The sequence below is a fragment of the Heterodontus francisci genome, chromosome 10 (assembly GCF_036365525.1).
Source record: "Heterodontus francisci isolate sHetFra1 chromosome 10, sHetFra1.hap1, whole genome shotgun sequence".
In the NCBI taxonomy this organism is placed as follows: domain Eukaryota; kingdom Metazoa; phylum Chordata; class Chondrichthyes; order Heterodontiformes; family Heterodontidae; genus Heterodontus; species Heterodontus francisci.
In genome coordinates this window covers 21,452,974-21,478,571 of record NC_090380.1, presented here as the reverse complement: position 1 = coordinate 21,478,571, position 25,598 = coordinate 21,452,974, and the positions used below count along the sequence as shown (strand labels likewise).

At 42.9% G+C, this 25,598-nt stretch overlaps 1 protein-coding gene across 9 annotated transcripts in view; it reads left to right on the top strand.

The window, feature by feature from the left end:
• Nucleotides 1-25,598, top strand: part of ptchd1 (patched domain containing 1) — a 207,588-nt gene that overhangs the window by 165,100 nt on the left and 16,890 nt on the right. For 5 of the 9 annotated variants that reach the window (XM_068040215.1, XM_068040211.1, XM_068040213.1 and 2 more), the window contains exons 4-5: nucleotides 7,376-7,504; nucleotides 7,631-14,658. In XM_068040215.1, coding sequence (XP_067896316.1) covers nucleotides 7,376-7,408 — 33 coding nt within the window. In that variant the 3' untranslated portion in view covers nucleotides 7,409-7,504; nucleotides 7,631-14,658. Of the gene's footprint in view, nucleotides 1-7,375; nucleotides 7,505-7,630; nucleotides 14,659-22,918; nucleotides 22,979-25,598 lie in introns of those variants that run through there. The other 4 variants (XM_068040206.1, XM_068040209.1, XM_068040208.1 and 1 more) reach the window with 3 other exon arrangements.

Genomic DNA, 25,598 nt, shown 5'->3' with positions numbered 1-25,598 from the left:
TTTTGTGCATTTTCTTAACTTTATTCCTAACATGTTCCTGAGTCACCACAGCTCTGCTCAATCTGACAGAACAGTGCCAGTGAAGCCCTACTGTATCGTAATCAATCCTGCATTTGAATTTAATTCACAGACATATGACAGACACTGGTATCTGTCTATTCAATAAACAACATATTTTACACATTTACCTCAGCATTTCACGAGTGAATTATTCCCAGGTATTTTCACCTGAAGTGACATAAGTATAAATCTCATATCTTTACTAGCAGTTTAACTGAAATTATTCATCATGTGGAAGGTCAGAATTTGGACAGTATTTTTTTTCCTGGTTGCAAATTAAAGTCAAAACTCGCTACACACAAGATCTCCCTTAATTCTCTGTTAAGGGAACATTACAAATACTCCAGTTAACTCCTGAAAGATACAGATAGGTTAGTGCAATGGAGTTTGGAAAATATTCACGTTCACATCACAGTCCAAGGTTTGCAGCATGTTGTCAGATCAGTGTCCAGATCTGGACCCAATTGGTTCATGTCACCGCATGTCTTAGTTTAATTTTTTTCTGCAAGTAAAATCATTTAATCAAGTGTCGTTTGTCAAGAGGAGCTACAAATTTGCATTATCTTTTGAGAAACCAAAAAGCTTTTGTGTTTCTAAAGCAACCTGCTCCCTCTTCCATCATTATTCTTGATTATCTAAAACCTCATGTGATCTGAAACACATTTAAGTGGTGAGAGCTGTAAATGAATCGATCATACACAAAGCTTTCTGCAAGCGAAACACTAAAGCAATGTGGTGCCATTCATTAACATTAACTGAACTTACTCCTACTCTCCGTGGATTTTAATAAATGCCCCTCTAGTTTGGAATTAGATAGAAAACAGCTTTATTTACCGCTCAGAGCACCTGACATTACTAGGGTTTGAGTGAAGCTCCTCTTTACCTATTCTATATTTGGACAGTGCAGGTCAAAAGGGACATTGGTCTGTTAAATGGTACAAATTATTCGTATGTCTACAGGTAGACAGGCATCCAATTCACTCATAATCTTTCCCTTCTTGCTCTAATATTCCATTCTGCACTCCTCATTCTTTGAAGGGTTTTTCTTTTGCATTCCTCATTCATAATATTTTGTACTTTTCTAAAGGCCAGTTTACTAGTAAATTGCCCACAATGTCACCTAGTGGACAGAGACTGCAACTACAATATGACGATTAAATGGCAAAATTGAATGGGAAATGTTGACACAAAAGCGTGACAAAAGGTTGTGACAACAGAATGTGTGTACCCTACATATGTCTTACGAGAATTTATTCAGTCATCACAACATCATTATAAAACTTCAATGCAGTTCATACTCAATGGACTCTTAACATTTACTCTCAATCCTGTGTAGCAGCCCCTAGTGGCAAGAGTGGAATTGTTGCCAGCAGTGAGGGTTTATGCTATGGCTGTACACACATTCTTGTGCATAGGCCCACTGCCACTGATTCCAGTGGCAGTCCCTGGTAGAGGCCTCTAGCATACAAATAACGCCAAAGCTGGAAATCTAGCCGCATCAGAGAGGTATCACCAGAGCTGGCATGTCCCATTCTGTTGAGTCGTGGTTGTAAACTCTGCATGTATTCCTGCAGATTTCATCACATAACCTCCAGCCTCCAACCGTGTCACCTGACATGTCCACCGCCTCCCCACACCAATTGGAAAACCAGCAGACTCTTGTCACCCAATTGGATAATAATTGATTGCCAGTCAAAATGCATTTTCTCCTCATTTCCGATATTTTGATCACTACATGTGTTCAAAGAAAATGAAACAAAAACACATAATTTTTGTTTATGCCCCGATGATTTTTCTCCCGGGTTTTGTTCGCGGCAGTGGTCTGGAGATTCATCTTTAACTCCTGGAGACTCCAGGGCAATCCTGGAGGTTTGACAGCCCTATGTTGGAGGTTCTCGCTAGACAGGATGCCTAAACCAGTGCGTTCAAATCCCATTTCTCTGCTACTGTTTTAAAAGAGTTGGGTGCCTGTTCAAAACTAATGGAGGAATGTTAGCAGGATGTGCTCGGTGTTCTTTTGTTAACATCACAAACATCAATTTCCAGGCTTACGTTTCCTCATGTTTGAATTCACTAAAAATTTAATTAATACAGGTTTCGTTCTTTTGAAGTGTATTTTATTTAAAGTTATATTATTACCAAAAACTAAGTGAAATAAGAGAGACCCAAGTTCTTCTCCTAAGATTTCTTGTCACCATATGTGAGGTTACTGTGTACAAAATAATATATAAATTCAATTAAAAAAAACTATAAATTCAAATGTGGGGAAAGACTCTGATTTTTAAAACAGTTATAATGCCTTTTGTATCATACTTTGCTCGTTGAAAATGTTCTGACACTGAAGGTTCAGGGATGATCAAAGTGAAATTTTCAAATCATAAAGGGTGGGGATAAAGTAAACAGTCGGAGGTCATTTTCACTGGTTGGTGAGATGGTAACAAGAGGGGAAAGATTGAATGTAATCTCAAGATTAAATGAAAGGAAGGTTAGAAAAAATCATAACACAGGATGTTTAAAATCACAACCACAAACCATGGTTGAAGTTTAATTACTTTTAAAAAGAAATTACAGAGTTGCTTGAGAAAGATAAATATTAAAGAATATGGGAAACAAGAGAGGAGGATTAGACTGGGTGGGATGGTAGAGGGCATGGGGAGTGAGCAGGAGAGTGAGATTAAACAAGATGGAAAATTAAAGGATATGGGGAATGAGCAGGAGAATGGGATTAGTCTAGGTGGGATACTTAAGGGTATGTTTAGCAAGAGAATGTTATTCAAGGTGGAATATTAAAGCATATGGGGAGCAGGCAAGATAGGTTAGACTGGGTGGGATATTAAAGGGAATGGGAGTGAGCAGGAGAGTAAGATTATACGGGATGGAATATTAAAGAGAATAGACTTGAGCAGGAGAGAGGGATTATACAGGGTGGGATATGAAAGGCTATGGGGAGTGAGTAGGAGAATGGGATTCGACTGGATGAAATATTAAAGGGTGTGGGGATTGAGAAGGACAGTAGGATTATGCTGGGTGGGATATTAACGGGTATTGGGCAGGAGCAGGAAAGTGAGATTAGATATTAAAGGGTTTGGGTAGCAGGGATGTGAGATTGGATAGAGTGGGGATTTTATTCATTCACATGGTGTGGCAATCTGGTAGTTTCATGGTCACCATTACTGATATTAGCTTTTTATTCCAGATTAATTTAATTAACTGAATTTAAATTCCCCAGATTTTGTAAATTGAACTCATGTCTCTAAAATCTGGATTAGTAGCCCTGTAACATAACTACTGGCTACTGTATCCCTATTAAAAGGGGTAGGGAACTAAAGGGCATGGTGTGAGAAAGGGAGTAGCATTAAACTGAGTGGGATATTAAAGGATATGGGGAGTGAGCAGGAGAGTTAGATTAAACTGAATGGGTTATTAACTGGCATGGGGTGTGCGTGGGATAATGGGATTAGAATGATTAGAATATTGAAGGTGGTGGGCAGGAAAATGGAATTAGACTGGGTGGGATATTAATGGATATGGGGAGTGAGTAGGAGAGTGGATTTAGTCTAGGTGGGATATTTAAGGGTATGGGGAGCGAGCAGGAGAGTTGGATTCAACTGGTTAGGATAGTAAAGGACATAATTAGCCAGGAATATAAAAACAGATTGTAAGAGCTTTTACGAGTACATTAAAAGAAGGAAAGTAGCTAAAGTAAACGTTGGTCCCTGAGAGGCAGAGACAGGAAAAATTATCATGGGGAAGTAGAAAACAAAACATTACATACCACACATAGAGGGTAACCAAGGGGCTAATAAGAGTGAGGAACTTAAAGTAATTCATATCAGCACGGTAAACATGTTAGAGAAACTAAAGGGACTAAAAGCTGATAAATCCCCAGGACCGGATGACCTGCATCCTAGGGTTCTAAAAGAGGTAGTTGTAGAGCTACTGGTTGCACTTGTTTTGATTTTCCAAAATTCCCTAGATTCTAGAATGGTCCCAGCGGTTTGGAGGTTGGCAAATGCAACACTGCTATTCAAGAAAGGGGGTGGTGGTGGGGAGAGAGAGAAAAGAGGAAACTACAGGCCCGTTAGCCTGACATCAGTCATTGGCAAATGCTGGAATCTATTATTAAGGAAGTCTTAACAATGCACTTAGAAAATCATGGTAAGATAGGGTCAACATGGTTTTACGAAAGGGAAATTGTGTTTGACAAATTCACCAGAGTTTTTTGAGGATGTAACTAGTAGGGTAGATAAAGGGGAGCCAGTAGATGTAGTTTTCTTGGATTTCCAACAGGCATTCTATACAATGCCACACAAAAGGTTAATATGCAAGATAAGGGCTCATGGAGTTGGGGATAATATATTAACATGGTGGAAGATTGGTTAATGGACAGGAATTCTCTACCCCAATGGGCAGTGGAGGCTCAGTCATTGAGTATGTTCAAAACAGAGATTGATAGATTTCTAGATAGTAAAGGCATCAAGGGATATGGGGATAGTGCAGAAAAATGGCATTGAGGTAGAAGATCAGCCATGATCTAGTTGGATGGAGCAGCAGGCTCGAGGGGCTGAATGGCCTACTGCTTCTATTTCCTATGTACCTAAGGATAAATGGGGAATTTTCAATTTGGCAGTCTGTAACCAGTGGAGTGCAGCAAGGGGCCTCAGCTATTTACAATATATATGAATGACTTCGACGAAGAGATCAAAAAAAATTTATTCAAGTTTGATGATGGTACAAGGAGGACACAAAGAGGCTGCAGAACAGATATAGACAGGTTAAGTGAGTGAGCAACAATGTGGGGAAGTATGAGGTTCTTCACTTTGGCAGTAAGAATAGAAAAGCAGAATACTTTTAAATGTTGGTATTCAAAGAGACTTGGGTGTATTAGTACAAGGAACACAGAAAGTTAGCATGCAGGTGCAGCAAGCAATTCCGAAGACAGACGGCATGTTAGCCTTCATTGCAATGGGATTGGAGTACAAGAATAAGGAATTTTGTTACAATTGTATAGGCTTGGTGAGACTGCACCTGGAGTACTCCGCACAGTTTCGATCTCCATATCTAAATATATTAAAGGCGATTAAACTGAGTAATTAAAGGGTACAGGGAGTGAGCAGAAGACTGGAATGTGAGTAGGTGCTTTATGTGGTGAAAAGCACTGATATGTGACATGATGGCCTAAATGGAATTGAAGCATGGTCTGCCCGGTGTTGGAATACAGAGGGCTGGTGCTGCAAAATGGGACCTAGACCAGTGGTTCTCAAGCATTTTTGGTTGAAGGACCCCTTTTCAAATGAATTAATAATCACAGACCCCCCTCCCCAATCTAAATTATAATACTCATTACATGCAGGTGCTGCATGTAAAACATGTTTTAATAATGCTCTTAAGACAACAGGTATTTACTTATGTAAGTATCAGTGAGATGGATGTAATAAAAACAAGAAATGCTGGAAATACTCAGAGGTCTGGCAGCATCTGTGGAGAGAGAAGCAGAGTTAACATTTCAGGTCAGTGACCCATTATCAGTGAGATGGGTGTGCCTGCTTCTCACTGTAGAGTCTGTCTGTCCTCAGCAGGAGCACAGAAAGGGTAGGAGCACAGAGAAGGCAGGAGAATACAGAGAGCAGGAGCCTGGCGGGGGGAGCAGCCAACAGTGTCTAATTTTTCAATAGTTAAAATGAATGGCAAAGCAGGGGTTGCGGCCTGGCCAGTGACCACCACATGCACCACTCTGCCGTGCAAGAATCTAATCATAGAATGGTTACCGCATAGATGGAGGCCATTTGGCCCATCTTGTCCGTGCTGGCTCTCTGCAAGAGCAACTTACTTTGTCCCACTCTCCAGCCTGAGCCCTGCAAATTTTTTTCTCAGTCCTTAAGAGTGGAAAACTGAACAAACCAGCTCAACAGGCAAATGATCTCTTGTCAATTGAGTATTAGTTATTTACAGGTCCCGTTGTGGGGAATATTGCATAAGATACAAAGATCCAGCTACATATTTTAACCCATGAACAAGGATGCTTGACACGATGGATTTTTTTTTCTTCAAAGATGCGCAATTAAAGCCCAGGGAAAGTAGTTAATGCTGCATTAACTACCACCTGCTGAAAGCCTCTGGATCGCTGATAACAATTGGATCAAGGTTTAAATGTTTAAATATTCTGGCCCAAAAATTGCTAGAGTGGGGCATCTTGCAGCAAGATTCCTGAATTAGACTTTTGACTTCATTCTTCAGATCATATATTTAGCGCCACAAGTTGCTGAAAGTGCGAACTGATAACTGTGCAGTGAGGACAACAGGCCATCTGGGACCTCAGAGAATGTTGGGCCTAAGGGTTTAATCTCCTTACCCAATTAAATGCAAGAATAGAGAAGGAAATGGGGTGAATTGGAGTCAAATTAGATACAGAAAGAAATGGAGGGAAAGAAAGATTGGATTAAGAAAGAGGAAAAAAAGAGACCAAAAGAAAAATTAAAACTTAAAAATAATTTATTGTCTGCAGGAGTAAAACCAACATTTTCCCCTCCAGTGGGCCTGCAAGGCTGAGTGGCAAATCAGGACCATGTATCATGCCATCTAGGGTCCTTACGACATGAATTGCCAGCCTTGGCTCTGGCAAGATTAATTCACACTAATGGCATAAAACCAGCAATTTGCTCGCACACTATGGTGAGATTTATGCCGAGATGTTAATTCTATTGATTTCTGCAAAGCTAAAGGAAAATAGTCCAGCAATTTGTGGCAAATCAGGACTCTTGGCATATCTCTTCGCCACAAATTGCTGGATTTTTTTTTTATGCGTTGTGAACTCGCCATTATTTTTCCAGCAATTTCTGGGCCATTCTATGCAACAGAGCCAAGAGAGTTCTCACCCATACAAAGCAACTGATCAACAAAAGCATTCCTGTACCATGACCATAATTAGAATGAAAGACAGGCTTGCATATCCTCCAGGCTGAACCCGATTGATCGCCTCTCCAGAACCTTCAGCACATAATCTAGGCTGGCCCTGCCCTGCAGTGAGGGAGTGCTACACTGTCGGAGGTGCTGTCTTTCAGAGGAGACATTAAACCCCAAGCCCTGTCTGCCCTCTTAGGTGGTTGTAAAAGATGCCATGGCACAGGGGTGTTCTCCCAGGTGTCCTGGCCAGTATTTATTCTTATTTCAGACCAGATTAGCTGGAGATTTGTCTCCATTGCTGCCATTGCTCACCTAGCAACAGTGACTGCACCTTAAAAAAAGTACTTAGTTAGCTGTGAAACACTTTGGGACCGCCTGAGGATGTGAATGTTTTTTTTTCTTTCTTTCTTAGGCAAATGATGCAGCGGCTGTCCCAGCTGCATGAACATAATGGAGGCATGAGACACTACTGAAAATGGCTATTTGTAAACTATAGGCTGTCCAACACCGGCTACTACAAGTTACACGTACCAAACACTGGGTAATTTATTAGATTCATTTCCCATCTGATCATATATTTATACAGAAAATGATAGTTGATGAGTGGAGACTTAATGCTCATTGTAGAAGTACAAAAATGTTCCACAATTTTCTTTCTTTTTCATAGGAGTTTGGTTTCAATTTAGACGTGGTGTAGGTTGTGAAAGGCTTCACACTAAAGAATGAACAACACCGCACATGTTATAGTTATGGAAATGCTACAAACATATAGCTCCCGATGAGGCAATTCCACCTTCAGTGACGAAACTTAGTTTGCTGTTATATGGGAGATAGTACTTTATCCTTATTATCTATACTTATAGGTGGTGTTAACAGCTGGCAACTACCCACCTTTTGCCAATCTAAGTAATTGCCTGTCCTCTGACTTCACATGCTCTAACCTTAGCCATGACTCTACTATGTGGTACTTTATCAAAGGTCTTTGGAAATCTAAATATATTACATCTACTGCATTACCCTTATTTACCCCTTTCTCTTACTTCTTCATAGAAGTTAATAAGGTTAGCCAAGCATGGCCTTCCCTTCCAAAAACTCTGCTGACTACTCTTCATTATATTTTCAGTTTCCAGATGTTTTTCCATTCCATTATCTTTCTTACCAATGACATTAAGCTAATTGGTTTGTAATTCCCCCAGCTTGTTTGATCTCCCTTTTTAGATATGGGAATCGCATTAGCTATCTGCCAGTCCTCTGTTACTATTCCGTTTTCTAATGAATTTTTGTATATCTATAAATAGTAGCTCTGCTATCTCTTCCCTAGCTTCTTTTAATATGTACAGAGGCAATCAATCCAGCTAGGGTTTTTATCCTCCTCTCAAGTTTCATAGTTTGTCAATTATCTCCCCCTTCCTTTCTGTCTTAAAAGTTTTATATCTTTATTGATCTCTTCTTCTATTGTCATGTTCACCATGTTAATCTCCCTCAAGAATACTGATTAATTATTTAATATTACATAGACATACAGCACTGAAACAGGCCCTTCGGCCCACTGAGTCTGTGCCAACCAACAACCACCCATTTATACTAACCCTACATTAATCCCATATTCCTTACCATATCCCCACCATTCTCCTACCACCTACCTATACTAGGGGCAATTTACCTATCAACCTGCAAGTCTTTGGCTGTAGGAGGAAACCAGAGCACCCGGCAGAAACCCACACAGTCACAGGGAGAACTTGCAAACTCCACATAGGCAGTACCCAGAACTGAACCCAGCTCACTGGAGCTGTGAGGCTGTGGTGGTAACCACTGCGCCACTATGCCGCCATTTTGCTGTTCCTACCTTGGAGTTTATCATCCGTATTCCTTAGTAGTCCATCCCTATCCTGATTTTTCTTTTATTTATGTGTCTGGAAAATACTTTACTTTTTCTCCCAAATTCTTTGATAACGTAATTTAGTAGTTTCTCTTTGCCTTCCTAATTCTTTCTTTGACTTCTTTCCTAACCTTTTCATGTTTCCTTTGTCATCCTCTCCTTTACTATCTATTTATTTTAGTCTATGCCTTTATCAATTTTGCCCTTATTTCTTTATTCATCTATGGTGTGTCATTCCTGACTAGTTTGTTCATGCTGTTTTGTGGGATATATTTTCCACAGCTGTTCTATTTCTCTGTTTGTCAGTAAATCTTTCCAGCTTATTTCCCTAGTTCCATTATTATCCCCTTAAAGTCAGCTTTGCTTCAATTTATTACTTTGGTCTTTGTCTTCCTTCTGTCCTTCTCAATCATTATCTCAAACTTTACTATGTTGTGAACCTATTGCCTAAACTTGCTTCTCTTTTCTGTTCTGGTTCATTTTCCATTATTAGATCCAGCAGTGCTCCCTCTCGTATTGGAATCTTTACATACTGAGTAAGAAAAGAGTCCTGTGCGCACTGTAAAAACTCCATTCCCTGTACCTCTTTTGCTGCCTTTTCTTCCCAGTTTACTTGGGGATAGTTAAAATATCCCATAATTATTGTTCTAGGTCCTTTACTCAGTTCACATATTTGCTTCCATAATATTTCCTCCACCTCCTTTCCTCTATTGGGTGGTCTGTAGTATACCCCAATTAGAGTGAGCAATCCCTTATTGTCTTTTATTTCAATCCATATGTCTGTTTCTAACCTTTTGTTATTTATGCCCTTTTCTTTACTGCCTTTATGTTATCTCTAGTTGATACAGCCATTGCTCCTTCCCCATACCCTTCTTCTTTCCCTGTCCTTTCTGATTATGACATAACCAGTCATATCTAGTTGTCAGTCCTGTTCTTTATGTAGACACATGGGCGGACAGATAGGTGGGAATGTATGGGCAGATAGATGGAAGGATGGATGAGCAGATAGATGATGCATGGATAGATAAATGGGTAGACAGATGCACAGATAGATTGATAGATGGGACAACAATAAATGGTTGATGGATGGATGGATAGATGGTGCAATGGGAGACTGGAAGATGTTTGGACAGCTAGTTGGGTGGAGACATAGGTGAAGAGTGGAGGGACAGATACATGGTGGATGGATAGCAAATAGAAGGTGCATGAATGGACAGATGGATGGGTAATGGGTCAGCATGGTGGAATGGTGGATAGATAGATGGAAGGATGGATGGACAGATGGGCAGATAGACTGGTAGGTGGATGGGCAATAGATGAGATGAATGTACCAATCTATGGGCGGATGGGAGGACAGATAGATAATAGATGGATGCACAGATAGATAATAGATGGATGGACAGATAGGTGGGTGGTTGGTTGGATAGATAGATGCCAGATGAAGGCATAGATAGATGGGTGAATACAGATGAGACGGTGGATGGACAGATAGATGGTAGATAGACAAATAGATGAGAGGACAGATTGATGATGGTGGCTATATGGGCAGATATATGAATGGATGCATAGCCTTATGGATGGGTGGATAGATAGATAGATGTGTGGGAACATAAATGAGAGGCTGGCTGGACAGATAGACAAGTGGATGTATGGACACGTGGATAGGATGGATAGAAGATGGATGGTTGTTCCCAAGACAGATATATGGGAGAATGGATAGACAGTTGGGTGAATGGATTGACATATAGATGGGAGGACAGGCAGATGACTACGTGGTGGCTGAATGCACAGACAAATAGATGGATGGTTGTACAGATAAATAAGATGGATAGAAAAATGGATGGTGGATCCATAGACAGACAGATGGGATGATGGATGGACAGATAGAAGGTGGATAGAGAAACAGATACAGGAGAGGATTAATAGACAGATAAATGGTGGATGGATAGACAGATTGATGGGAGAATAGACAGGCACTAGATGTTAGATAGATGAGCAGATAGATTGTACAATGGATAAACATATATTTCATATGGATGCACAGATAGATGAGTGGACAGATATATTGTTGGTTGGATGGACAGATTCATGGGTGGGTGGGCAGACAGATAGATAATGAATAGATGGACAGATAAGATGGAAGGACATATATGTTGTGGATGAATGCACAGATAGATTGCAGCATGGATAGACAGATAAATGGTGGTGATAGATGGGAGGATGGATGGACAGATCAATGGCATCTGGATGGAGAGATAAATGAGTGGATGGGCAGGCATATCAGTGGTGTATGAATGCACAGAGAGGTGGCTGGACATGTAGATGAGATGAATGGACAGATGGTTGCTGGTTGGATGACACAAATAAATGAATTTTTAAAAATTTGTTCGTGGGATGTGGGCGTCACTGGCTCAGCCAGCATTAATTGTCCATCCCTAATTGCCCTTGAACTGAGTGACTTGCTAGGCCATTTCAGAGGGCAGTTATGAGTCAACCACATTGCTTTGGGTCTGGAGTCACATGTACCAGATTCCCTCCCCTAAAGGACATTAGTGAACCAGATGGGTTTTTACAACAATTGACAATGATTTCATGGTCACAATTAGACCTGCTTTTTAATTCCAGATTTATTAGTTGAATTCACATTTCACCATCTGCCGTGGTGGGATTCAAAACCATGTTCCCAGAGCTCTAGCCTGAGCCTCTGGATTACTAGTCCAGTGACATTATCACTATGTCATCGCCTCCCTGGATGGGTGACTATTAGATGGTGGATGGATGGACAAATAGATAGGAGGATGGGTAGTGAATCCGTGGCATATAAATGGTGAAGGGATGGACAGATAGGTGATGGATGAATGCACTGTTATATGGGTAGTTGTACAGATAGATGGGTGGAAACATAGACGGGAGCACGGAGGACAGATACGTAGTGGATGGATGAGCAGACACATGGTTAATGAATGCACAGATATACAGATGAGAAGGCAGATGGACAAATAGATGAGTGAATGATTGGACAGTTATGTGGTGCATAGACGGACAGCTGAATGAATGGTTGGGTGGGAAGGTAGATGGGTGTATGCTTGGACAAATAGATAGGTGGCTAAATGCATAGAAAGATGGTGGATGGTTGGATAATTGATGGTGGATAGATGATGCAATGAGATGAGATGATGGATAAATGGATAGATGGTGGATGGTTAGATGGATGGATGGACTGATATATGGTGAATGGGCAGATAGATAGGAAGATGAATGGGCAGCTATATGATGGATGGATGGACCAATAGATGGGTGGATGAATGCACAGTTGGTGCCTGGATGGATGGACAATAGATGGTGTATGGATGGGCATGTAGATCAGTGCATGAATAAGCTGGTGATAAATGGGTGGACAGATGGAAGGGAGCATGGGTGGACAGATAAATTGTGGATGGGTGGAGAAATGGATGAATGAATGGGTGGGCAGACAGATAGGTGAATGGGTTGACAGATAGATGGGAGCATGGTTGGACAGATAGATGGTAGATAGATGTACAAATAAATGGGAAGATGAATGATAAGATAGATTATTGGATGGATGAATGGATGAAAAATGGATGATAGAAGGATAGACAGATGGATGGACAGATAGATAGTTAGATGGACGTACAATAGATGGTGGATAGATATATAAGTAGTTGGGAGGATGGGTAGGCAGACAGATGGTGCATTGACAGATGATAGCTGGTGGGACTAAATAGACAGCTAGATAATGAATTGATGGACAGATAGATGGTGGGTGGATGGATTGACAGATAGATGGATGGACAAATAGATGGTGGGTGGGTGGACAGTGTCCAAGGATGCATAGATAGATGGATGGACAAAAAGATAGTGGGTGACAAATATTGCTGTTCCAACCTGGCAGCAGTAATCATTCCAACCTGTTAGCTGTCTCTTGGAATGTATTAGTAGTTTAGGACAAAATGCAGTATTTCCATTTGAAGTAGGGAAAAGAATCAACATAACCTATCAGCCTGACTAACTAACTTAGGATCTGCTCATGGCTGCATTTGGAATAGTTTGCACTTTCCACATGACAAATGGATCCAACTTCTGAAAGCTTTTAAGCAAGAAATGTGAACATTTACTCTCAGTCGTGATTAGTTACTTCGTTAAATGATGTCATTTACCGAAACAGTATGAATGTCGGGTTGGATAGATTCACTTCTGTTTAGCTCGTTTAGCACTTTTGTTTTCTTAAGGGGCATTCTGTGGCTTAAATTAACTAATAAATGTTGAGTATTATCAGAAATATAGAGCAGTTTATGCATGGCCTTGGTGTGTAGTGTCCTGTCTAAGGTAAGGCTGATGCAATTTTTTTTGCTGAGAATGGAAACAAATGGAAAATTGAACAGTCCTCTTAGCCCATCTCAGAGATGTAGGCCAAAGACACAGGAATGCAGGTTGTAAATTAATGGCTATAGTCATCATCAAAAAATGGTTAGCGATGTAAAAACAAAATTTGCTTTGGTGAGGAAGAAGACCAGAGAGTCTTTCGTTACTTTTATCCCCTTAGTGCCTCATTCTGATGGCACTATCATGTACTGTGTACGAAAACAGGCCAGAAAAAGAAATGTTCCTTTAAACATCAGAACAATGAGAAAAATCTGCAAAGAGAGTTACGCATCACAAAATCTGGGGCATTGCCTTTTTAAGTAGAATGATCCTTTTGGAATGCTGCCTTTGGCTGGAGTTTGAATTAATCTGAGTCAGGAGACACAGCTTATGCCAACCCTCGCTGCTGTGTGCCAAAGGGTGGCTGCTGAGGAGTCTGACTAAACACCCAACCAATTCCCTTTTTCCTCAGTAAAGCTGGTGTAGGTATAACTTTCGACGACTGGGTAGTTACCAAGTTATGAGGGATGTCACTGGGGAAATTGTCTGTTTGAAGGTGAACCTCAGGCATAGAATAAGCAGTTACACATGAGGTTTATTTTCACAGGAAATTATTTTCTGTGAGGAAAATGAGGGAAGATTTTACAAATAGTAAATGCTGAAGAGGGTTGATTCTTATTTATGTTTAAACAGAAAATGTTCTTTCCTGGAGATCCTCCCTTTTCTGCAAGGACACTCTATTTTTCACTGTCGAAAGTACAGCTGTCCCACCCCCTCCACGTTACTGTAGTGGGATCAATATCCCTATTGTACTATCTCCACGCAATCTGATGAAAAGTCTCTGTTCTCACCACCACCAACCCCCCCACCCCCACCCCCACCCCACCTCCAACATGCCTGTGGCGAAATGCTTTCTGCGTAACTGTATCCTTTCATAAACTTATATTGTTGTGTTTTGAAACAGTTCCATTCAATCAATTTCAGTTTGTGATGAGTCTAAATGAAAATGTGAAATTAGTCAGTTTTCTATGCAAAATTACTGTACGCAGCACACCAACTGAGCTGAAACAAGGATTATGTATCTGCAATTCATCCAGTCAACAAGAAGCCCCACCTCCCAGGGTTGGAAACTCTCTGCATTGCTAACCATTTCTTTTCCTGTAAAATACTGTTTCATTTCCTGGCACTGATCAAGCTGTGCACTAACAGAATCTGTAAATAATGACCGGGCTCAGAATTGGTGAGCAGATTCTTGTCAATTAAATCCCGTCAGCCTGCTGAACATCTCTGTTAATAAAACGAACGCTTCTGATATCAATTGAGTCAACTGTTTTGTTTTAGAAAGATCTATTTTTGGAGCTTTTGAGATAGTTGTTCTTATGTACTCATACGTTTTATGTAAAAAAAGGCCAATAAATTGACAGTGTTTGTAATTGGTGTTGAGTTCTTTATATCTGTCAGTAATAGAGGATATTGTGAAAATTCCTGTGTTCATTAGCTGACCTCATGGGAGGGTGAGGCGGGGAAGGGATTCCTTGTACCCTCTGCTCTCACATGCCAGGATAATGTGCACTTCCACCTAAATGATTGTCTCCCTATTAAGGTTCATGGCTGGAAGACAACAATTGAGTTTTGTGTGGGCTCCCAGCCTGTGCCAGGAGCAAATGCCTTGAAATTTGTACCCCCAATAATGGCATTCCCTCCATTTCCTACAATCAGTCTCCTCACTGTTCTCCAACTTCCCACCAGCCCGCTTCCTAGGTGATTCCTTCTCTCCTCAGTGCCAGTGGCAATCAGTCCCTCAGCTGCTAAGTACATGCTCAGTGGCTGCCTTTCCTTTGATGTATTTGGATCCTAAACTGGACAGAACATGTCCCCAGTGCAGCACATGTGCAGGATTGTCATGCTTGTACTGCCTTTCCACAAGATGGGCAGCTGTTTGTTTAAATATCATTTTTCGGTTCTTTGTATTTGTTCTTGGAATGTGGGAAAGCTGGCAAGGCTGCAGTTAATGCCCTTCAGTTGCTGCCCTGAGAAGGTGATGGTGGATGTTGTCCTTGAAGAGTTACAGTCCCTGTGCTAATGGTGCTTATAGTTCTAAAATCAAAAGATAAAAATGCTGGAAATACTCCGCAGGTCTGGCAACATCTGTGGAGAGAGAAGCAGAGTTAACATTTCAGGTCAGTGATCTTTCATCAAAATTGGGAAAGGTTAGAAATGCAATAGGTTTTGAGCAAGTGAAGAGGGGAGGGGTGGGAAGAACAGCAAAAGGTAAGGTCTGTGATTTTCTGTTTTTATTTCAGAATTCCAGCATCCACAGTATTTTGATTTTGTATTTGTACTTATTGTTCTGTTTTGTAGCAGTTCCTCTACAAATTGGTGGTTTTCTCAGCCACCTGAGAAGGCCACTTTGGAGTCAATCGTGCAGTGTGAGGCTGAATTCACATATGGTTCAGATCATGTCGGGGTAACAGTTTCCCTTCCAAGAAGGACATTAGTAAACCAGTTGTGTTTTTGAGTTACGACAATTTACATGGTGGTTTTCTGCTGCTAGCTAACAATTTACCAGATTTGTTGAATTCAATTTCACACTTTGACAGGTGAGATTTTAACTCAGAACCTCTGGGTTCATAAATACCAGGCTAACAAAGCCCCCCTACCCTTTCAGAGGGGTGTAAATGATCCCACTGCACTATTTTGAAGAAGAGCAAGAAGTTCTCCCCGGTGTTCTGGCCAATATTCATTCCTCAACCAGCACCACTAAAACAGATTTTCTGCTCATTACCACCACTGTTTGTGAGAGTTTGCGGTGGGCAATTTGACTGCCGTGTTTCCTACAGTACAACAGCAACTACACTTCAAAACTAATTAATTGGTTGTAAAGCGCTTTGGGACATCCTGAGGCAGTGATAGGTGCTGTAGAAATTACTGTGCCCAGAAGTATCTCCCTTTTTCCTGAAGACTCTCAGTCATAGATACATAGAAAATAGGAGCAGGAGTAGGCCATTTGGCCCTTCGAGCCTGCTCCGTCATTCATTATGATCATGGCTGATCATCCAACTCAGTAGCCTGTTCCCGCTTTCTCCCCATATCCTTTGATCCCTTTAAACCCAAGAGCTATATCTAACTCCTTCTTGAAAAGATACAATGTTTTGGCCTCAACTGCTTTCTGTAGTAGCGAATTCCACAGGCTCACCACTCTCTGGGTGAAGGAATTTCTCCTCATCTCAGTCCTGAAAGGTTTACCCTGTATCCTTAGACTATGACCCCTGGTTCTGGACTCCCCCACCATCGGGAACATCCTTCCTGCATCTACCCTGTCAAGTCTTGTTAGAATTTTATAGGTTTCTATGAGATCCCCCCTCACTCTTCTGAACTCCAGTGAATATAATCCTAACCGACTCAATCTCTCCTCATACGTCAGTCCCACCATCCCAGGAATCAGTCTGGTAAACCTTTGCTTTACTCCCTCTATAGCAAGAACATCCTTCCTCAGATAAGGAGCCCAAAACTACACACAATATTCCAGCTTTGGCCTCACCAAGGCCCTGTATAATTGCAGCAAGACATCCCTGCTCCTGTACTCGAATCGTTTTGCTATGAAGGCCAACATACCATTTGCCTTTTTTACCGCCTGTTGCACCTGCATGCTTACCTTCAGCGACTGGTGTACGAGAACACCCAGGTCTTGCTGCATATTCCCCTCTCTCAGTTTGTAGCCGTTCAGATAATAATCTGCCTTCCTGTTTTTGCTACCAAAGTGGATAACCTCACATTTATCCACATTATACTGCATCAGCCATGCATTAGCCCACTCACTCAACTTGTCCAAATCACCCTGAAGCCTCTTTGCATCCTCCTCACAACTCACCCTCCCACCCAGTTTTGTGTCATCTGCAAATTTGGAAATATTACATTTAGTTGCCTCATCTAAATCATTAATATATATTGTGAATAGCTGGCGTCCTAGCACCGATCCCTGCGATACCCCACTAGTCACTGCCTGTCATTCGGAAAAAGACCCATTTATCCCTACTCTTTGTTTCCTGTCCGCCAACCAATTTTCTATCCATCGCAATACACTACCCCCAATCCCATGTGCTTTATTTTTACACGCTAATCTCTTATGTGGGACTTTGTCGAAAGCCTTCTGGAAGTCCAAATAAACCACATCCACTGGCTGTCCCTCATCAACTCTACTAGTTACATCCTCGATGTCACACTTGGATTCTAGATTTTACTGGTGTCAGCAGCTTGCCTAAATAGCTACTCTAAATATATGACCTTTAGCAGCATATTCCACCATAAGGAACTTCGCATCCCAAGCCCAGCCTCATCGTCACAAAATAATCACAGTTGTACCCTTCTCTTGTTGGGCAGCAATCAGTGTCTTTTGAAGGGTACGTGATGGGGTACATTTTCCTGATTATGCACCCAATGGTACAGTGACTGAGCACAGTGAACACGATCAATGGGACAGCTTCCCTTGTAGCCTCCTACCACCCATCTGGAAAATTTACCTGAATTTTCCCCATAAAATGTATGTCAACTAAACCTTTACAAATACTCACAATTTCATTCTATTGTAGGAGACTATTCTTCAGAAACGGTTTCTTGTCTTATTCAGGCACTCAAAATAATACCCACTGTCTTAAAATATAAATCAGGTGACTACTGCAATGTTGAAATCTATATCTATTGATAACTCTTGCACGTATTTCATGTCACAGCTTCCAAAAGCATCTTGCCTGAAAATGTCACAGGTGTGCCTGCAGAGGAAAACAGATCACAATCTGCTGAAATAATTATTTGCCCCTGAAGTTGCTGATTAGCTCTCAGAGGTGGGCCCAGCTAATTCTGTTGCAGCAAAATCCTGAGGCTCTGGAGAAGGATGACATTTGGGGATAGAATTTCCTGGGGATTCTCCTGATGACTGTGGAAGACGTTCTGGCGTAACAGCGGAAACAGCTGTTTCTTCAGGGTTTCCATCCAAGTTACAGTAAGAAATTGGGAAAAGCATCACAGAAATTCTACCCCTTGATTTTTACATTCAGAATGAATATTGACACTGGCCAGAATTTTACCCTGGGCGGACGGGAGCCGGCCACCGATTGAAAAGTCGGCGGCGAGCCCACTTCCGCCTTGCCTGGGGGAACCAACCCGTGTTTTGTGGATTGCTGGGCTTCAACTGGTCTGAGGCGGGACTTTCACCCACTTGAGGTAGGAAGTCCTGACTAATAGAGCTGCCGGCCAATCAACGGGCTGACAGCTAACTGTTCCAGCAGCGCTACCGGGAGGGGTGGCCACTGCTGAGACTACAGCCCAACCTGAAGAAAAGATGTCGGGGAGCCTGAAGCAAAAGTAAGTTTTGGTTGCCTCACTGGGGGTAATCGGTTGGGCCGCAGCGAGGCAAGGGTGGTCGGTTGCGGGGAAGGGGGGGCGTGTTAGGTGTTGGGGGTGGTTGGGGTAGTGGGGGCGGTCCTCTATCAGGCACGGCGTGCCCGATCATGAGGGGCCCCCCCGGGACGTTCGAGAGCCACCTGCTTTTGCCAGGTGGCTTCTCTCAGGTCTCGGACGCCTGCTTGCCATGCGTAAAATCCGCATGGAGGCCTCCTGAATGGTGTTAGGTAGGGAATTCTGGGATATTGTCTATGTGACTTGTAAAATAATGGCAATTATGTGTCCACGTCAGGATTGTAAGTTACGGAGAAATTGGAGATGATAATTTTCCCATCAAATTGATTCTCTTGCCCTTCTCAGTGGTTTAAGGTCACGGGAGAGAGGGACCCTGTCACGATGGTCCTGGTGAACTCCTGCAGATTGCACATAGAGTCACAGAGTCGTTACAATGCAGAAGGAGGTCATTCGTCCCATCGTGCCTGCATTGGCTCTCTGAAAGAGCAACTCCCTCAATTCCATTCCTCTGCCTTCTCCCCATAACCCTGCACATTCTTCCTGTTCATATAACTGTCTAATTCCCTTTTGAATGCTTCAGTTGAACCTACCTCCACCATGTTGTCAGGCCTATGAGCGACTCCTCCACATTAGATCCTGGGGATGGGATCCAGGTGGAGGCACGGTCAGTTGTGGCGGACAGTCCTTGTATCACAACAAGCATGTTGGCTGAGGGTGACAACTTGGAAGAAGATGGCAAATTGATTGTGAATATTGGGATTACTGTCACAATGCTGTTAAGGGTGGCACAGTGGTGCAGCGGTTAGCACCGCAGCCTCACAGCTCCAGTGACCTGGGTTCAATTCTGGGTACTGCCTGTGTGGAGTTTTCAAGTTCTCCCTGTGACTGTGTGGGTTTCTGCCAGGTGCTGTGGTTTCCTCCCACAGCCATTGTAAATTGCCCCTAGTGTAGGTAGGAGAATTGTGGGGATGTGGTAGGGAATATGGGATTAATCTAGGATTAGTATAAATGGGTGGTTGATGGTCGGCACAGACTTGGTGGGCCAAAGGTCTTGTTTCAGTGCTGTATCTCTCTATGTCTATGCTAACCTCTCTGGTACCCTGCTCTGAGCTGTCCTTTCATTCTCATTGAGAGTAACTCCAGGAATTTGGAAAGAGGAACCTATGCTGCTGCAACAAGGTGCAGCTGGCTGTGGAACAGTGGTCTTGCTAGTGTACATTATCCAATCTGTCCATGCTACAGTTAAAACCTTTTGTATGTGTAAAGATATTGGTCGGCTTGGACTTCACCAGCTCCAGAAGGTTCTCACTGCACTCCTGCGGGACTGAAAGTCACTGAATTTCCTCGCTCTGCTCCCCAGGTAATTCACTTAAATTTCTTGGCATGAAGATAACTACAACCAACCCCAATACCAAGGGCCGCAGGGAGGGCCACTGCAGACTGCAGCACTTTGTTCTCAGTCATTAAGGCGGGGATGATCATTGTGCGTGCCTCCTTGAGGCTTTGCTAGGACCTGTACAAGTCTCACATCCATATCTTCTGTCGGGGTTTATTTACAAAGGGGTCAACTAAGAGGCCCAACTCCAAGATCAGGCATCTGAAGAAGTGCAAAATGATACATTTTGGTAGGAAGGATGAGGAATATAAACTTAAGTATACAATTCTAAAGGGGGTGCAGGAACAGAGACACATGGGGCTAAAAGTCCACTGATTATTGAAGGTGGCAGGGTAGGATGAGAAAGTGGTTAATAAGGCATACAGGATCGTGGGCTTTCTAAATAGAGGCATAGAGTACAAAAGCAAGGAAGTTATGCTGAACCTTTATAAAACACTGGTTCAGCCCTATTTGGAGAATTGTGTCCAGTTCTGGGCACCATACTTTAGGAAGGATGTGAAGGCCTTAGAGAGAGTGCAGAAAAGATTTATGAGAATGGTTCCAGGGATGAGGGACTTCAGTTACATGGATAGATTGGAGAAGCTGGAGTTTTTATTTGGAGCAGAGAAGGCTGAGAGGAGATTTGATAGAGGTTTTTAAAATCCTGAGGGGGCTGGACAAATTAGATAGAGAGAAACTGTTACCATTGGCAGAAGGGTCTAGAACCAGAGGACACTGATTTAAGGTGATTGGCAACAGAACCAAAGTCTTCATTAGTAAAAACATTTTTTATGCAGTGAAGGATTATGATCTGGAATGCACTACCTGAGAATGTGGTGGAGGCAGATTCAGTCATGGCTTTCAAAGGGGAATTAGATAAGCACTTGAAGAGAAAACATTTGCAGGGAAAGGGTGGAGGGGTAGGACTAGTTGCATTACTCTTGCAAAGAGCCAGCATGGACTTAACAGGCCAAATGGCCTCCTTTTGTGTTGTAATCTTTCTATGACTTAATGATTCTCAGGAATTGCTTGGTCTGGAGTTTCGCCTCAGTCTCAATGAGAAAGATCTGGCCCTGCATTGGGAGTTTGAAGAGACACACAATTGCACTGAAGGACCTACGACTTGTTGGGTTCCATGCTCCATGTGTGAGTCACCTTACCAGTTCTCTGGGCCTGGACGGTGACTCATACTTCTTCCACTCACTGGAGGAAAGGCAGCAGGCTGTAACTAGCTGATGAGGTACTGGTCAATGACGGATCCTTTGTCAAAGATCCACAGGGAATTAACACCAGGATCCATGCCTATTATGAGGTCCTTGTCTCACTGGATCTGAACAGCAAGGATATCTGGAGTTTTATGCAAGGACCTACCAAAGATCAGCCCTGGGAACACTGTTATTACGATGTTCTACTAACCATCCACCGGCTGTCCTGAAATAAAGGTCCAGGACGGAACAGGCTGATCAAGCATTTAGCAGGGAATTGTCGAATGCCCTGGAAAGTGACTGTACGCAGATCTTGAACGAAGCATTAGCCTTCCGTTCCCCAGGTCAGGAAAAGGCTTTTGATAGAGTGGATCTCCAATATCTGTTCGGAACTCTCTGGGCCTTTAGGTTGGAGACACATTTCGTGGCCTGATCTGACTTCTATATGCCATTGCTGGGTGTCTGATTAACGTTACTGTATCTTTAATCGCCCTCACTTTGCTTTGGGAGAGGAATATGCCAAGGTGGCCTCATGCCAAGCTAATTATAATTGATCTGCTTAAGAGTCTTTCCTATTATGCAACAGATTGTTGGGATTGAATCTGTATAGGCTGGGTGTGAAGGATGTCCATTCACTAAGTTGGTAACACTCTTGTCTTTCAGTCAGAAGGTCCCACCCCAGAGGCTTGAGCACAAAAGTTGAGGCTGACACTCCAGTGCAGTACTGAGGGAGTGTTGCACTGTTGAAGATGCTGTCGTTCAGATGAGATATTAAACTGAGGCCCTGTCTTCCCTCTAAAGCGAATGTAAAAGATCCCATGGCAATGTTTTGAAGAAGAGCAGAGGAACTCTCCCCAGTGACTTGGCCAATATGTATCCCTCACGAATAACAGATTATCTGGTCATTATCACATTGCTGTTTGTGGGAGCTTGATGTGTGCAAATTGGCTGCTGCATTTCCTGCATTACAACAGTGAATACACTTCAAAACGCACTTCATTTGCTGTAAAACACTTTGAGACGTCCAAAGATCGCTATATAAATGCATGACCTTCCTTTTATTCCTTTTAATGGGCCTGATGTACTCACAGTGAGGGATCCTGTTGACTTGCGGAGGATGCACAAGTGCCGGCAGTTGTACTCTGCTGTGCTCTCCGCAAGGATCAACTGGGATATGTGTGCTGGCTATAAACCAACTGGTAGTTATGTTCCTGGTTTGCCAGTTTAATCCCACCCCCGAATTTGTCACCAAGATCCAAGGAAACTCAAAAAGAAGCACTGTGGGTTAAAACTGATTAACGCTCAGTAAACAACTGTGGTGATCAAGGTACATGATTAATCTTTGCCCATTCATTGCATTGAGGGAGCACATTAAATTCATGCTACCTGCTGTTTTAAATGATTGCTGTGTGCAGTCAGTGCTACTTGCACTGTACATTTGCTGCATGCATCAACAGGGGGCCTGATATCACGAGTGGCTAGCACTACTAAAAGGCAGCCTGTACCTCTTGAAAGGGAACACAAAAGCAAAATACTGCAGTTGCCGGAAATCTGAAATAAAAACAGAAAATGCTGGAAATACTCAGCTGGTCAGGCAGCATCTGTGGAGAGAGAAGCAGAATTAACGTTTCAGATTGATGAACAGTTCTGACGTAAGGTCATCAACTTGAAATGTTAACTCTGTTTCTCTCTCCACAGATGCTATTTGACCCTCTTAAAGAGGGAGTGCATTGTTTTCGGAGGACCAGGGGACTGCTGGGTAAGTAAAAACTATATATTTGGGCGGTTTAAAATCACTTTCTTTTAGTTTTGGTGGCAGCAGCTTTGACAATAGCGGAGGTGCGGGAGCGAACTTGCAGCTGAGAGGTCAATTTCAGTGTAAGTTAAAAGTTAATTCCCTTTTTGTTTTCGGAGGACCAGGGGACTGCTGGGTAAGTAAAAACTATATATTTGGGTGGTGGCTGTAGTAGAAAGAAGTAGGTAGATGGGTTACCGTCAGGGGAAGGAGAGGGAACCAGCACGCAGTGCAGGGATCCCCTGTGGCCGTTTCCCTCAACAACAGGTATACCGTTTTGTATACTGTTGCGGGGGACGACTTACCAGGGGTAAGCAATGGGGTACAGGTATCTGGCACAGAGTCTGTCCCTGTTGCTCAGAAGGGAAGGGGGAAGAGGAGCAGAGCATTAGTCATTGGGGACTCCATAGTTAGGGGAACAGATAGGAGGTTCTGTGGGAACGAGAGAGACTCACGGTTGGTGTGTTGCCTCCCAGGTGCCAGGGTTCGTGATGTCTCGGATCGTGTTTTTGGGATCCTTAAGGGGGAGGGGGTGCAGCCCCAAGTCGTGGTCCACATGGGCACCAACGACATAGGTAGGAAGAGAGATGGGGATTTAAGACAGAAATTCAGGGAGCTAGGGTGGAAGCTTAGAGCGAGAACAAACAGAGTTGTTATCTCTGGGTTGTTGCCCGTGCCACGTGATAGCGAAGCGAGGAATAGGGAGAGAGAGGAGTTGAACACGTGGCTGCAGGGATGGTGCAGGAGGGAGGGTTTTGGTTTCCTGGATAATTGGGGCTCTTTCTGGGGTAGGTGGGACCTCTACAAACAGGATGGTCTTCACCTGAACCAGAGGGGTACCAATATCCTGGGGGGGAGATTTGCTAGTGCTCTTCGGGGGGGTTTAAACTAATTCAGCAGGGGAATGGGAACCTAAATTGTAGTGCCAGTGTACAGGATGTTGAGAGTAGTGAGGTCAGGGATAAGGTTACAAGGATGCAAGAGGGCACTGGCAAGCAAGAACTTGGTTTAAAGTGTGTCTACTTCAACGCCAGGAGCATCCGGAATAAGGTGGGTGAGCTTGCAGCATGGGTTGGTACCTGGGATCTCGATGTCGTGGCCATTTCGGAGACATGGGTAGAGCAGGGGCAGGAATGGATGTTGCAGGTTCCGGGATTTAGATGTTTCAGTAAGAACAGAGAAGATGGTAAAAGAGGGGGGGGTTGTGGCATTGTTAATCAAGGAGAGTATTACAGCGACAGAAAGGACGTTTGAGGACTCGTCTACTGAGGTAGTATGGGCCGAGGTTAGAAACAGGAGAGGAGAGGTCACCCTGTTGGGAGTCTTCTATAGACCTCCGAATAGTTCCAGAGATGTAGAGGAAAGGATAGCGAAGATGATTCTCGACAGGGGCGAGAGTAACAGGGTAGTTGTTATGGGGGACTTTAACTTTCCAAATATTGATTGGAAATACTATAGTTCGAGTACTTTAGATGGGTCAGTTTTTGTCCAGTGTGTGCAGGAGGGTTTTCTGACACAGTATTTAGAAAGGCCAACCAGGGGCGATGCCACATTGGATTTGGTACTGGGTAATGAACCCGGCCAGGTGTTAGATTTAGATGTAGGTGAGCACTTTGGTGATAGTGATCACAATTCGGTTAGGTTTACCTTAGCGATGGGCAGGGACAGGTATATACCGCAGGGCAAGAATTATAGCTGGGGGAAAGAAAATTATGATGCGATTAGGCAAGATTTAGGATGCGTAGGATGGGGAAGGAAACTGCAGGGGATGGGAACAATCGAAATGTGGAGCTTATTCAAGGAGCAGCTACTGCGTGTCCTTGATAAGTATGTACCTGTCAGGCAGGGAGGAAGTTGTCGAGCGAGGGAGCCATGGTTTACTAAAGAAGTTGAAGCGCTTGTCAAGAGGAAGAAGAAGGCTTATGTTAGGATGAGACGTGAAGGCTCAGTTAGGGTGCTTGAGAGTTACAAGCTAGCCAGGAAGGATCTAAAGGGAGAGCTAAGAAGAGCAAGGAGAGGACATGAGAAGTCATTGGCGGATAGGATCAGGGAAAACCCTAAGGCTTTCTATAGGTATATCAGGAATAAAAGAATGACTAGAGTTAGATTAGGGCCAATCAAGGATAGTAGTGGGAAGTTGTGTGTGGAATCAGAGGAGATAGGGGAAGCGTTAAATGAATATTTTTCGTCAGTATTTACAGTAGAGAAAGAAAATGTTGTCGAGGAGAATACTGAGATTCAGACTACTAGGCTAGATGGGATTGAGGTTCACAAGGAGGAGGTGTTAGCAATTTTGGAAAGTGTGAAAATAGATAAGTCCCCTGGGCCAGATGGGATTTATCCTAGGATTCTCTGGGAAGCTAGGGAGGAGATTGCAGAGCCTTTGTCCTTGATCTTTATGTCGTCATTGTCGACAGGAATAGTGCCGGAAGACTGGAGGATAGCAAATGTTGTCCCCTTGTTCAAGAAGGGGAGTAGAGACAGCCCTGGTAATTATAGACCTGTGAGCCTTACTTCGGTTGTGGGTAAAATGTTGGAAAAGGTTGTAAGAGACAGGATTTATAATCATCTTGAAAAGAATAA